Source organism: Myodes glareolus, chromosome 15 (assembly GCF_982192425.1).
Source record: "Myodes glareolus chromosome 15, mMyoGla1.1, whole genome shotgun sequence".
NCBI lineage: Eukaryota > Metazoa > Chordata > Mammalia > Rodentia > Cricetidae > Myodes > Myodes glareolus.
This window is the reverse complement of record NC_142040.1, coordinates 18,949,829-18,965,801: the sequence shown is the minus strand read 5'-3', so window position 1 is coordinate 18,965,801 and position 15,973 is coordinate 18,949,829. Positions and strand designations below refer to the sequence as shown.

At 37.1% G+C, this 15,973-nt stretch overlaps 1 protein-coding gene across 13 annotated transcripts in view; it reads right to left on the bottom strand.

The window, feature by feature from the left end:
- The window catches only part of Ssbp2 (single stranded DNA binding protein 2), a 264,279-nt gene that overhangs the window by 51,269 nt on the left and 197,037 nt on the right, over window positions 1-15,973 (bottom strand). For 7 of the 13 annotated variants that reach the window (XM_087896777.1, XM_087896778.1, XM_087896781.1 and 4 more), the window contains one exon: window positions 3,840-3,899. The exons of the other annotated variants lie outside the window; for them this stretch is intronic. In XM_087896777.1, the coding sequence (XP_087752903.1) occupies window positions 3,840-3,899 (60 nt within the window). The remainder of the gene's footprint in view (window positions 1-3,839; window positions 3,900-15,973) is intronic. 13 annotated transcript variants of the gene reach the window in all.

Genomic DNA, 15,973 nt, shown 5'->3' with positions numbered 1-15,973 from the left:
TGTTTGTTTTTTCGAGACAGGGTTTCTCTGCAGTTTTGGAGCCTGTCCTGGAACTAGCTTTTGTAGACCTGGCTGGCCTCAGACTCACAGAAGTACACCTGCACCATCACCGGGCCGGATCAGATACAGTATGTTTTTGGAGAATCAAATTTAACATTGACATATAAAATGGACAACAGTGTGTGCTACATGCAACCAACTCACATATCTACTTTTATAAATAATGATAATGAAAACAAATTTTAAAAATCCATAGACAATAGCTTCTCCTTTTGGTTTGTTTGCTTGGTTGGTTTTTGTTTTTGTTTTTTGAGACAGGGTTTCTCTGTAGCTTTGGAGCCTGTCCTGGAACTAGCTCTTGTAGATCAGACTGGCCTTGAACTCACAGAGTTCCACCTGCCTCTGCCTCCTGAGTGCTGGGATTAAAGGTGTGTGCCACCACTGCCCAGCCAAAAACTTAATCTTAATGCTACTCAACCATAAAAACTTTATATATATTTTTTACTTGCATAACAGTGTTGGATGGAAGGTATGGGTGTTCATGTTCAGGCAGTCTATCCATTAGAGATACAAAGATCTGCTTCACTTACCATCAGCTGTTGGACGTATTAACAACCGATGAGGACACCTTCTGAGAGCTAAATCAATTCCAGCACAAAACTGTGAGCCATGCATATTTTGTGGATTTAGTTTTTGCTTCATGAATTTTTTCATAAAAATTGATTCTCCACTCTACTGTATACCTTTGTTATCTGACATATATCATTTTAGTCAGTCATATCTATTTCTGTATTTTTCAGTACAATGGCTCCAGTACAATTTCCAAATTCCTAATAATAAACAGTATAATAAAAAGTATAAGCTATTTTAGAGTTAATACAGAACAACAAAAACATTTCAGAAAACCAAAATATGTAATCTAATAATTAGTAAATATGAATCATAGAGGCCCTGTTCATTAAAGAGTACTTTTCACATATTCTGAATGACCAGTCAAGGCCACTGAAAAGGGAATGCTCCAATTTGTGTTTCTACTTTGTATAGTCTACTAAAAACAAAAAATTTCAATATATTATAATCAACTTAAATAAATTATAATTATAAAATGTTAATATATTTGCTTAATAGATGCCACTACAATTAGTAACAAAAAAGTTATGCCAATTCTGCCTTAATTAACAAATAGTTAAACTGAACAAGCATCTGTTTGTTTGAACAGGTTGTGCTCTTAAATACATTAAACACATCCTAAACCAATATTATTTGAACCATTAATGTGATTATTTGAAAAATAGTATAAATGAACATTATTCTAAGTTTGGGTAATAGATGTTTGAATTAACATGATTAGTGAAAGTGGATGTGGCAGAAGGATGGAGAGGAGCCACGTGCAAAAGAATGCAATGTTTAAAAAGCATCGACACAAACGCTGTCCAACCCCAGAGGAAAATACCCTTGCAGTAAGTATCTGCTACTGTCGATTTCTGACTCCTTCTTACAAAACAGTCATTATATGGTGCTGTTTAGGAACTTTCAAACACAAGACTTCACCTTAACCCGAGCACTCAGGAGGCTGAGGCTGAAGGATAGAGATTTTGAGGTCAACCTGAACTATTTAGTGAAATTCTGTCAAACACAATAATTAAAATAATTTATATAAATATAGGTTGTTTTCATTTGTATTGTGTTTTGTAAGTTACTATAGATTATGAGACTTAACACAGTATCTGTGTGTATTCATTCATATTATCTGTGCATATGTATATGTATGTTATCACAAGTGTGAGTATGTGTGTGAATGCACATATGAGAGCATATATGTTGAGGACAGAGGCTCATGCCAGGTGTCCTTCGACTACTCTGCCCTATATATATATATATATATATATACACATATACATATATATATATGTATATATGTATACACACACACACAAAATACCGAGGCATGGTCTTTCACAGGATGCAGAGCTAGCTACTAGTCTGACAAGCCAGGTGGTCTTGAAGATTTCCTTCTCTCTACTTCCAAGATGACAGAACCACTAATCGAATCTAGTCTTTAGAATGATTCTGGGAATCGAACTACAATCTTCATGTTTGGCCCACAGTATCTTATACATGATATTGAAATGGCATCAAATAAATATAATTCTAATAATAACAACATGTTCTCATCATGACTACAGAATAAAGGTACTTTAATAATATATTTATGCTGGAATTTCCCAGGTTCTTAATCCAGATTTTCAGGACTCGCCTAGATCTACGCAAACTCAATGCCAGGAATGAAAGGTCTGAAATACTGTAGGTGCCAACAGTAGGCAGACGACTTTATCCTTAAAAAATGAAAATTAAAAAGTTCATACTCCTGTGTAAGAGTCCGTTGATGCACACAGGTTCATCTGCACAGCAAAATAAGATCCCTACATGCTGGCCCTCTGAGCTTCTGTATCTATCGTGTCTCATGGCATGTTCTCTGATCCAAGAACTGAATGCATATTCAATCTGCAAGTGAAACATGAGGACTGCTAAGTTCGAGCCACTGGACAAGCCAGTTCCAGGTTCTCCTGAAGTTTCCTTCCTGTCTGGGGGTGAACCTGGGTGCTGCCACTTTCCGCTGTGCATCAGACACAGAGAATGCCAGCAAGCTGGGGTGCTTTAAAGACAGAGCATAATTCCTTCTCCCTCTCTTCTTCCCTCCCTCTCTTCTGCTATTTTGGTGTTTTTGAGACAGGGTCTCTCTACATAGACCCGGTAACCAGGGAATTCACTATGTAGACCAGGCTGGCCTCAAACTCACAGAAATCTGCTGGCCTCTGCTTCCCTCGTATTGGAATTAAAGATGTGCACTACCACCACCCAGCTCAGCATAATGTCAATAAGAATTTGGAGATGAGAACCAAAATTCTGTTGCTTCAAGTGATTAATAACTGCAACTTTCTTGTTCCATTTTTGATAGTGAAACATATAGAAATAAAAAAGAAAAGAATGGAAAAGAGAACTTAAACTAATTCTATTTTGGGATAAAACTGAACTCTAGGAATAAACAAATGACACATTGGTGAGCATTTAATTTCTCCCTTTACCAGACAAGTGTGCACAACACCTACATTCTAGAGCTAAACTGCAGACTCTTCACAAATAACAAAGTGCTTTATTGTTTTTAGTAAATATGAAATTATTATGTTGATTAAAACAAACATGAAAATCAAACATTTAGAAACTTAAAACACTCAAAATAAAAAAAAACTGGAAGATCTCTCTCTCTCTCTCTCTCTCTCTCTCTCTCTCTCACACACACACACACACACACACACACACAACACCGGGAAGATTTACTGTAGAATATTTAGACTTAGCCCTTCAAGGTACAGCTAATTACTTGCTGACATGCCATTATGGCAAGGCACAATGTATATGAATTTTATATCATGGAAAATAACATACCAAAGTATGTTTCTATAACATACCAAAATATGTTATAGAAAATTTGACTGAGAGGATGATCAACATTTAGCAAAATTAGCTCCACAAATCAGTCAATCACTTTCTGGAACTACATAGACAGTAAATACTGCAGGGCTGCAGGCCACGCACAGTGTGACTCCTCACATCTCTACAGGTATGTAAACAGTCATGAACAAAGCATGAGGGGATATATGTGCTTCTGCACTCCAACAAAACTTCACAGAAAGCCAGTTCAGCACAAAGCCTGGCTACGCGACCTTCACGTAGATTACACATTACCAGAAGTAGCCGTAAGTGGGGATAACAGATGATAGTATATTCTGATATTTCCAAGATCTTTTTAAAAACTTTAAGTAGCACATACATCTTACCTGATTGGGTATCCTCAGTGGGGGCCTTGGGCCTCCAGGGTACCGAGGTGACATAAAAGGCTGGTGAAGACAAACAGACAGACCAAAAATCAGAGCGCTGTGAAATACAAATCTAAAACCAAACTACTTGAAAAATTCAGAATTAATATGAATCATACATCAATTCATTTTCCTATGTGGTTGTTTTCAGCAGAATAAAAACTTCTAAGTAAAGAGTCATCTGGCTTTTAATTTTGTAGAAAATCTAGAAATTTTCCAAATGAAATATGAAAGCATCAGAGATGATTAACTACAGCAATTAAAAATATAAATTTCTAAAATAATGATAGCTAATTGCTAAAACAAGATAATGAACCAATAACTATTTGAAAATGGTGCTTGATAGTTATTGCATTATACAGAATAGGTTCTGAATGTAAACTTTTGAATAAATTATAAATACTTACTACCAGTTTTCAATATTTTTTTTCAAGATAGGGTTTCTCTATAGTTTTGGAGCCTGTCCTGGAGCTAGCTCTAGTAGACCAGGCTGGCCTCGAACTCACAGAGATCTTCCTGCCTCTGCCTCCTGAGTGCTGGGATTAAAGGCATGCATCACCACCACCCAGCTCAATAAAAAATTTAAAGTTATCAAATTTCATCTCTCCACTGCTGTTCTATGATTGTAAATAATTTTGTTTCCTAAGAGTCGGCTATAAGCAAAAATTCTTTACTGGCTTTTTCACATTATGAGTTGTTATAAGATTAACTATAAACTTTAAAGATAAAATTCCTTTTCATATTTTGATTATAGTATGTTTTGAAGTATATTAATTTAAACAAAAGGGAAATGGTCTCCTTTTAAAAAGTAATGCTAATTTGTGTTGTTGGATGAAACAAAGATTCCTCTAAGTTGAGTTAAATCTTTTAGTAAAAAACTGAGTATCTGGGAGTGCCTTTGTATCCACTGCCGACAGGCAGGAGTCCAATACTTGACTACTTAGACTCGGGTGCTCATTTCTAGAAAGTTATTAAATTATTCAAAATTTCTATTTTATTATATTTTTAATAACTAGCAGAATAATTATATTCTTGTTGATTTATATATTTTTAACTATAAGATCCTTTACATATAAAATAAGCAAGTACTTATTTCTAATGGGCTGCATATTAATTAAAATATCAAGAACAGTTTAATGTACACCGAGAATCAATTTAATAGATAACAAGTAAATAAAAATCTTTGCATATCAAGTTTACAACATTTTACATAATTGAGCCCTACATTTATATCTTTTATAAATAAGAAATTTGGTCTACAGCAATAAAATCTCAAGAAATTCCTGCCATGAAGATTTGTATCTATAATGCATTCGCAGTCTAAGGCAACAACAAAATGAAGTTTTCAATGAACAGGCAGCTTGTTTTTGCTCCTTGTACTCTTGTGTGTCACTGTGCTCCCAGGAGACCATTTTACTGGGCACAAGTGGTGCATGGTTCAGGTAATAGAGTTACCTCCAGCTGCTAGAACTTAAGTAGACTTTCTTGTTTTAACAAAGTTGATTATTAAAAGGTTTAGCTTTCATGGATGTGAGCAGAGTTAGCTCTGCTCTTCACGGGAGAAACTATACTAAGTGACCTGAGAAGTGCTACGTATTGTCAGCTTATCCCAACATCCAGGCTCAGTTCTTTTCTTTCTTTTCTAAGTCATCCAATTTTACTTACACAATTACAATTTTCACATCTGAAGTCACCTCTAAATTTAATAATCAGGTATTATATTATTAGCGTCATAGTAGTTACCTTTCTTTACAAAGTGAAGCTTCATGATATAGTCACAAATCTAAGGCATTCTATCAGCTTATGGAAATACTGAGAAACAAATGTAGCTTACTAATAATTCCCACCTATGATAAAATCAGCTGGAAATGGAGTGCAGGTCAAAAGACGTGAATAGCATCACTAAATACCAAATGCTGGGACAAGTAACTGTTAAGTGCCTTATTTGAAACATAGTGTTTGAAATTTATATGCTCACCTAATGTGAAAAGACGCTACAGGGTTAATTTCCTGGATTATTTGACCTCTACATTGAATCATGAATCAGTATATTTGAATGAGATTATTATGAACCTTTCTACCTGTCTTGCAGGAGTTACCTGAGGCTACTGTGAGGGAGTGTCACTATATGTGGTGGCTAGGGACACACAGGTCCCTGTGAAATGATATTGGCAGATACAGATTCAGGTTAAGGCAGCTTATTTCCTCACTTGCCTTTCTCTATAAAAAATCATTTTGCGTTTTGATAAAAGTGGGAAGGACAGGAGAGAGGGAGAGAGGAGAGGAGGCAGACGGAAGTCACAGCATCTAAGGGTCTTTACAAAGCATACATGACAAAAAAATCTAGCTCAGATTTTTAAAAATATTTCTATCTAAATCACAAAAAATACTTTTGTGAAAGTATTTTTTTAAAAAATTAGTGTTGGTATAAATTCTAAATGTTCAGACCAATCCCAACTCTAACATAGCTAGACAGCCATCTATGCTAACTGTGTCACAAGTTAGTTTATGTAAACACAGCACTACAGTACCAAATCATCTGCACTCAATCAGTTGAGAGAATCCTATAATGGCATCTGTACTTCACTATTAGGAGTCAATTTAAAATAAACAATGGTAAAATAAAGATCTAGGCCAGAGAGTACCCACCAGCAATATGAGTGTTACGTGTTCACAGACATGCTGGTACTCTATGCATTCTTAATGTAGGACAAACATGTTCTTCAAAGACCCTGTAGCCCCGAGAATAAGCTTATTCTTTATATTTGAGGCAGTTTGTTTTGTTTCATTTTTGTTTTTGATTTAAATAGGGCATCAAATCCCTGGGAAAGGTTATTTATAATGTATGTGAAAAAAATCTGTGTGTGAATCAAGAGCTTGGATGCTAGTATTTGTAGCATAGCTAATTAGTAGGGTGGCCTTGAGCCTGCAGCCTGGGGGCTGCAGTTTTCTTAACCTTAAAATGAAGAAGTTGGAGCAGATGATTTTTAAAATTCTTTACAAAACAAGGGATCTATGATCCTGGAAGAAATTCTTCTCAGTTTGTAGCAGACTACAAAGATTAGTAGACTGTACAACTGTAGACATCTGGACAGCGGACAGATGAAGAGGGTGAGGGAAAGACACAGGCTTCGAAGGCACACGCCATCTTTATCAAGCAGTTGGAGAAAATGACCACATTTTCTACAGTAAAACAAATTGTGGTCAAGAAAGAAACACAGCAACAAACAATGGTGTTCATTGTTATGAGGCGTTAAAGGTCAACGGGGGACAAAGAGGAGTGCCTGCTGATCTAAGAATGTAGTGAAGAAACCCTCATCTGAAGAGTGACTCAGTGAGCGCTCACAGGCACGGCCCTAGGTGGCCGGATTCATCAGTGAGCAGAGCAGACAGAGCTTACTGTTCTCTCCGTGGGGTTGTTCAAGGCTCACAATGTTATAATTAATCCGAGGAATAATTTTCTGGAAAAATGTTCTGCGCATCGGTCCTCTAATTTGGAACAAATAGAATGTTCTCTTCACCAAATGTCAAGTGCCAAAGAAAGCTCAGAGAAAATAATCCTTTACTCTGTGTCTTCCCCCGAAACTGTATTACATCACCCTTACTTGATCAAACATGCAGCTCTCAGTGACGGTAAATCTAGATGATGTTTTTTCCAGTTTCCCAACTGGTCCACCTGTACGGGATGAGGCTTTTCATAACAGATGATGATCTAGTTTGCATTCCAATGGGAAGTTAAGGCAAAGTTCTTTCTGCATGTTTCCATTATCAACATGAGCTTTGGGTGTTTGTGTTGCCCCAGAATTCCTATGATGAAACCGGAATCCCCAGGGCAAAGTTCTTTGAAGATGGGCCTGTGGGGAGTCTTGGGGACAGAGGGCAGAGCTTTCCTGGATACTCTGCTGTCTTAAGTGAGAGAAATTACTATTCTCCTGCCCACTGAGAAGCGAATGTTGTGGGGTTTCTGGTGGTAGTTTTATTTCTTGAGACAGATCTCATACAGCTCAGACTAGTCTCAAGCTTGTTATGGAGCTGACAATGACTTTGAATTTAGGATTCTCCTGCCTCTACCTCCTGAGAGCAGGGATGTAGGTATGCCTCCACTCCAGGTTAACCGGGTGCTAGCAGATGGAGCTTGCTTCATGTCAATACTACGAAAAACTACCAACTGAGCTATGGCCTCAGCCCAGCTCTTTGATATTGAATATTCTTGGCAACAGAACTTTGTGGAATAAGTCCGTCACTTAAATCACCTAATCTACAATATTTTTATCATAACAGCCCAAACTGACTAAACCTAAAAGAAATGGGCTAAAGGAAAGGAAGACTACAAATACATATTACAAAATCAGTAACCGCGATGACAAGGTGGAAGGCTAACAACACCCAACAGGAACATGAGCTCATGACCACCAATCTTTCAGGGAATAAAACTATACCACTTAGGATCATAAATTTATTTAAGAATAAACGTCATTAAGTTTTAAGAAATTATTACTTTCTATTCTACCAAGATTTAGAATATATAAACTGCTTTTCTAAAAAGAAGATTATCATTTAATCATTATATTTTCTATTACATTTACAATAAAATATGACCTATATAATCTTTTTGAGTATGTTCTTTATATACATTTTAAACCAAAAAAGTTTTTCTTCTTAGAATTCATAAAATCAACCTCTTTATGTTAAAAAAAACCCAAAAAACAAAACAAAAAACCAAAGATCAGTTCTTAATTGTCATTTTAGTTTTCTTACCTCTGAGTCTGCTACCAGAATGCAATAACATGGACACACGCTTCATTCTTAGGGCCAACCAGACACACACAAGCTGCCTGCCTGAGCATGTCCTCTCTCTCTCTCTCTCTCTCTCTCTCTCTCTCTCTCTCTCTCTCTCACACACACACACACACACACACACACACACACACACACACACGCGCCCCCACATCTACTGTGTGAGCATTGACTTAATGTGGAGCTCTTCCCCAGTAACCACTCAAACATGAGAAGAAGAAAGGCAGTGGCATTTCCAGTAAGCAAATTAATTTGCATATAAAACACTAATTAGCATGTGGTCTTGGTTCATCAGACTAAGAGAAATGCTACAATTGAAACAAAAGAACTTAACAAGCTCTTCCTCTTTTTCCTTAAACATTGGAGTAGAGTTTTGATAACATATAAACTTTGGCATGTTTATTCTTGTTTTTAAGATAAATGCTGACAGAAAATAAAACACAGGTGGGGAGTGTGGTAAATGTTCATGGTATGATTAGAAGACTGTTATCATTATAATAAAACTGCTCATTAAGACATGATAATTTATGAGGTTCTCCAGGAAAGAAACACACGTGCCTTTGAGGGAGGCAGCACCAGCAAATATCTGTTTGGCTCCTTATGTTATTCAGTAACTGAATCCTGAAGAGCAGTAACCGAGGACTCAGAGTAACTGAAAATGTAACAAAGCTTGGTTGTTCTGTATAACATCTCATCTGGTCGATTTACTTGTCCTGTTAAAAATACACACCAGCAGCTGATATTGTAAAGGATGAAGCACACCACTGGGAGAGTGTATGGATTTAGGGAGAAGATCCCTGCAGTCTGTCCAGAGGGAAAAACTGTGCTTACCTAAATAAGGCAAAATTACTGTTTTCTAATGAGTCCAGTAAGGACAAGAATAAAGACACACCCCAGAGTTATAATGACAATATCCATATCAACTATACATAGAAGGGGACAATTTCGGTTACCTAGACAAGGTCTTTTGTTTTCTATCACTGTTTCTGGGTTTTTGCAATTAGTCCTGGAATGTCAAGTTCTAAACTAACGAGCAGTCATCAGAAAAAGCGACAATTCCCAACAGCAGCTCGTCTCAGCTAATGCCTTGACGATAAATGGGATCCTAATATTTTTACAGTGAAACATTTAATTGTAATTCATTTTACTTTTTGTGTATGTGTGTATTTGTTTATTTGCATGGGTGCATGTGTGTGGAAGACAGCGAATGAACTTGGATGCTCCTCAGGAGCTCCCACTTTTATTCAACAAGGGTCTTTCACTGGCTTGGAACTCTTCACATAGACAAGGTTGAAGCAAGCACAAGGTTCCACCTGCCTCCACTTCCCCAGTGCTAGGATACGGGTGTGCATTACACTCAACTGTTTTTCACATGGGTTCTGGGCATTGAACTCACCGAACTGAGCCATCTTGTCAGCGCCCAAAAGATATTTCAAAATCTTGTAAGTCTTATGTCTGATCTTTGAAACCTGCTTTCAGCAATACATTTCTTTCAATTAAGACTCAACATTTCAGTAAAAATATTAAAAATTTTGTCTTCTTAAAATAGAGTCTTTAGCATAAAAGATGCATAAAAAAGGTTACTTTTTAAATGTACTTTATATGGTACAATATTTAGACAAAAATGTGAGGTGTGAAATGAAGTTTGTTCTGGAAAATTATGAATTGTCTTCAATAACTTTAACAATTATACAGTGAGTAAATGTCTCTATGTTTTGGTCTGGAGGATCATTACTAAGTCTAGTTTTATTCTTTTCTCTACTTTGGCCAATGTAAATGTAAGCAGATCCTGAGTCCAGCATGACATGATTACTCTAGAATCTATAAAACATACTTTTAGAAAATGAAAACTATGTCAGGATACAATTATTCATAATGCTAATAATAAATCCAAAATATATTCACTACAAGGTTTAATCAAAGGACAAATACTCTTAAAATCAAAATACTATTTTGTTACTGTATACCTAATTTATTAAAGTTTATTCATATTATCTTCTCTGTAAATTTTTACTCTATTTTACTTACAAGTAAATTCTTATTAAACTTAAGTATGCTAACTCTTTTGAAGTTATACGCTACCAACAATAAATACTATCATGGAATATTACTTTGAAAATCAATAGTGTATCTTACAGAACTTTATATATAGCTGTTTTGTTTACATATTTTTATAATTCCATAAGATGCTTGAATTTTCTATAGAAAAGTAATGATGCATAAGTTATGTATAAATGAATCTAAAGATCTTTTAAAATTTAGTCATCTTAATTTGTTTCGTTTTTTTTTCTGTTTTTCATGAACATCAGACAGCACTGACACCCCAGTGAATAAGACACTCTTGATTAACACATTTTAATTCCAACTAGTACTAAACTAATTTAGCTCACAAATGACATACTTGTGCTGGCATATTCTGCTGATCAGCATAAGTACGTAGTTTATCTTCCATGCATCTTAGATATTTTATCATCATCAACACTTAATTAAAATAACTGTAAAGTAATAGCAGATCTAGTTTCTTTGATGTGTTTTTGGCAAGCTAATCCCATACAGCAGTTACAAGCAGGGTGATTATTTATGGATTTATTCTAAACATCAAAATTGGTCACTTACATTATGGGTCTTTTTAAGAAGATGAGAGTGCTTCTCAAGCTTTTAATACCAAGTAATCGCTACATGTAGGGATGTACCACAGACTTCTGGATTGTGAATGAGGAGTATGCTGTCTATTGGTCTAACAGTATAAATAATTGAACATTCTGCAAAAATTAGTAATTCACTTAAGTCTCTTAATTCACATACATGCTTATTTTGGTGTGTGGTACTAAGGTAACAACAGACCAATAACCTTTGATAAATATCTGACTATAAAAATACATAATTGAGATTTAGAGCTTAGGATAAAGCACTAGGGTAACTCAACTTGAAAGCTAAAATTTTCAGGCGAATGAATGAAGTTAGAAACGCTATCCTAAGTCAGTCAACCAGAGCCCAAAGACAAATTCTGCACGTGTTCTCTTCTAAGTGGACTTTTGTTTTTAAGCTTTAGATAACAGCGGAGGTCCGGTATCCAGTAAGGGTGTAGGGGGACGAAGGAACCTCCCTAGAAAGGGGAAATGGAATGAAGTGATGGAATGGGAAAAGGGGTAGAAGGGCAGAGTAAAAGATGGGATAAGGGAGGGACCTTCTGAGAAGTCACATGGAAACCTACTACTGTAGGAAAGTCCTAAAATAGACACATGGATGAAAGGAATTTAAATGGGATCACCATATACTGGGAGACAATGTCACAATTAGCTATTTTATGCCACCATGTAAAACCTCCAGTGTCAGCTATATCTTGATGAGTTGTTGGTTAAATGGATTCCACTGACCCCTCCAAACATTACAGGCCATTAGCAAGGCTTTTTGTTACTCTTATAGACTGAAAGGAAGGACCTACTGCTGAAGACATAACTTACTTATGTCATCAAACATGGAGAAATTGGGCTGGTGCCCAACTAGAACTTCACCCCTATTGACTAGACTAGTGTTTGTGGTACCAGAAAGTACTTTGAATGCTACCAGAGAAGAAAAGTAATCATCACCAATTCACCAGCTACAAACCTTGCAGCCCACAATGGTGACCTAACTGCAAGCTTTACTGGTGCTACAGTGGCACAAATGTTTTGGAAGTAACCACTTTCTGACTGGATTTAAGACACACTCAATGAGATGGAACGTGTACATGATACCACTAAAATGAGTAAGAACCTAAGACTAGGTGGGCCATGGGCCTCGGGGAAAGCCTAATACTATTATCATCCTCAGGGAACATAGCCACGAAATGAGAGGCTCAGCCTCATCAGCAAAGCCTGCAGGTGATGGAAACTGATAACGAGGTCCACAACTGGACAATGAGACAAATGGACAAATGGACAAATGGACAATGAGAGTCAGGGCCCTCGGGACATTCAGTCCTAAATCGGATGTCTTCATCAAACTCCTCACCTCAAGGCTTGGGGAATTATGCAAAAGAGAAGGCAAAAGGAGTCCATGACCCAGAGGCGGTGGATGACTCCAGGAAGCAGCATCTCTCAGACACCTGAACTCAGAAACTGTCATGGCGCACACAACACCTGACCAAGTTTAACCAGACCTAAGTCCAGCACATCCAGGAAGGGGAAAGGGACACAAAGTCCCACCTCTAACCAAGGATTTATTTTCAATTTATACCTGCTAGGAAAGGGAAAATCCATTTCCACCAATGGAGTGACACTGTATATATCAAGCATACACTAAGGAGGAATATACACACTCAGGAAACAGAAAACAAAGTTTGTATTTGCATTTTTGTATGCTTTTCGTTCTGTTTTTGTATTTTTTGGCTGTTGATTTTCTTTCTCTCATGTGCGAGCTTTTTTTTTCCTTTTTTTATTTTATGCACATGTTTTGATTTTGGTTTTGTGTTGATTTGCTGTTTTTTGGTTTTTTGTTTTGCTTTTGGAGAGATGGCTAGGGATATGAATGAACGTGAAGCTGGGTGGGTAGGAAGGACCTGGAAAGAGTTTGGGGGGACTAAAGATAATGACAAAATATAGTGTATAATTATTTTTAAAAAGCTGAAGTTAAAGCAATGCTTTTAACTTTTCACTAAAGAATACAAATCCATATATACGATATATATTTTCATGTAAAGCTGTCGTAGCTCTAGGTGAGGGTAGTGAAGACATGCACTTTACCTTATTCAGTTATCACTGCAAAAGCAACTTACAATGCTATTATTTTGCTATCTTTCTGATATTTGATATCTCATGACATTTCTATTGTTGTAGCGGTAGTCCTTCCAACGCCCATGCAGAGAAATTAATTTATTTGTACAAGAAGCTGACACAGATAGAGCTTAGGGATAGAGTGCTTGCCTAGCATGCCCGCGGCTGTGAGCATTCCCAGAACCACCAATGAAACAAAACACATGAGACAAATATAGTGCTGCACACCTGTAATCCCAGCAGCCTGTAGGCTAAGGGAGGGGTTTTATGCTACTTTCATGTCAGCATGGGATGTATGGCATTTTAGAGGCCAAGTTAGGCAACATAGTGAAATCCTGTTTCAAAATAAAAGGTAAAACGAGGATTAGAGATATAGCTCACTGGGAGATTCTCTTAGCTACCATGTAGGAGGTTTTGAGCTCACTGCCTATGCATAAAGAAGAGGAAGAAGAGGAGGAAGAGGAGAAGGGAAGGAAGAAGGAAAATCCAATAAGAAGTGTAAGTGTCCAGGAATAAGCAAGAGTGTATTTGGGGATTTTAGGGGGAAGTGCGTCATGACAAACCTATACCAGTTTTATGGATTTCTAGATTAAAACTGCAAGTAGTTTGATTTTTGCATGAGGTGGGGAGGAGATGGATGGGGGAAACTGCTCATCATGTGCTGAGCTGTCCTGAGAAGGGAAGCGTGCCTGAGGTTATAGAGCAGATTGTGGGATATGGCACACAGGTGTCACAAGAGCCCCACGATAGCATCTGAACAATTTGGCTATGAAGAAATAATAAATATTTGATACAGGTATGTTACCCTAATTTGAAAATTATATAAAACAATATAAACATATTATCTTATATGAATATAATTTACTATATATTAATATATTATTTTACTTACTAATAAGATAGTAAGATAATATATTCATATAAGACACTATATCAATAAATTATCATATATTATTATAAATATAAATTATATTCTAAAAATAATCAGTATTTATATGTCAATTTTAAATAATAAACAAAATTTTAGCATGTACATTAATGAATTATACTAGTCTTACTAATATATTAAATGCTAGAAGTTTGAAAAATGAAAGAGAGAGACCCAGGATTTGTGTCGCAAACCTGCAATAGCAGTTCTAAGGTGGCTGAGGAATGAGGCCTGTTGCAAGTGCAAGCATTTGCAACACATTTAGCCCTATCTTGAAAAAGAAAAGGAGACTGTGGGTCCAAGGGGCACAACACACACCACCATTGGCTCTCTCGGTGGTTTGCAATTACAGTTGATCAGATTCTATGTTAAAAACAAAACAACATGAGCAAGGAAGGCAGAACCAGAGGGAACTTTCATCCGACAATGGATGAAGATAGAGACGGAGACCCACATTGGAGCACTGGATTGAGTCCCCAAGGTCCAAATGAGGAACAGAAGGAGGGAGAACATGAAAAAGGAAGTCAGGACCGCGAAGGGTGAGCTCACCCACTGATACAAGGGGACTGATCGAATGAGAGCTCACCAAGGCCAGCTGGACTGGGACTGAACGAACATGTGATCAAACCGGATTCTCTGAATGTGGCTGACATGGGGGCTGACTGAGAAGCCATTGACAATGGCACTGGGTCTTGTTTCGTCTGCATGTACTGGCTTTTTGGGATCCTGGTCTGTTTGGATGCTCACCTTCCTAGGCCTGGAGGGAGGGGGGAGGAACTTTGACTTCCCACAGGGCAGGAAACCCTGACTGCTCTTGGGAATGGTGAGGGAGGAGGAGAGGGAGTGGGGGGAGCGGGAGGGTATTGGGAGGAGGGGAGGAAGTGGAAATTCTTATAAATAAATAAATAAATTTAGAAAAAACAAAACAAAACAACAACAACAACAAAAAACAACAACCACAAAACTAAAAACTCTAGTCCCATATGTTGATGCCTTGACTTTTAGGAAACCATACTGGTCTCAGATGGCCAGGCGAACTATGAAGTGCTCACTAGATAAACAAATGGATTTCTAACAGAGACACCTGCCTTCTGTCCTAACTGGAAGACACAGTAGATACTCGACAGCTGAGAGTCCCTCTCTTGCTCCCTGTCCATGCAGAAAATGCCGCTGGGCTTTTAGTTTTCAGAACTAAAGATTTAAAAAAGTTTATTTAGTTACTCAAGCTGAGAAATATTAATTTGTTCCATAGCTGAGACCAGAAAAACTATCACCAGGACTGCAGGACAACATTACCAAAGTTAGGGGCCATCGGTCACCTCTCGGTTTTTAGTTGCTTTTATTTTTGCACTACTGAAGGCCTTGCTCCATTTGCATGCACAGATTCTCTGTTCTTCAACATTCAAAACTAGACTTTTAGAAAATTTAAGTTTAATTTTTACTGTTTGAACTTTGATAAATAAGCAGTATTCCCTGCTTCCCACTACATACGTCTGGTGTATTAGACTCTCAGAAATAATATTTCTAATATCTGTTTCTGAAGCAGGATTTCTCCCTGTAGCTCTGGCTGTCTTAGAATTCACTTTGTAGACCAGGCTGACCTCAAACTCACAGAG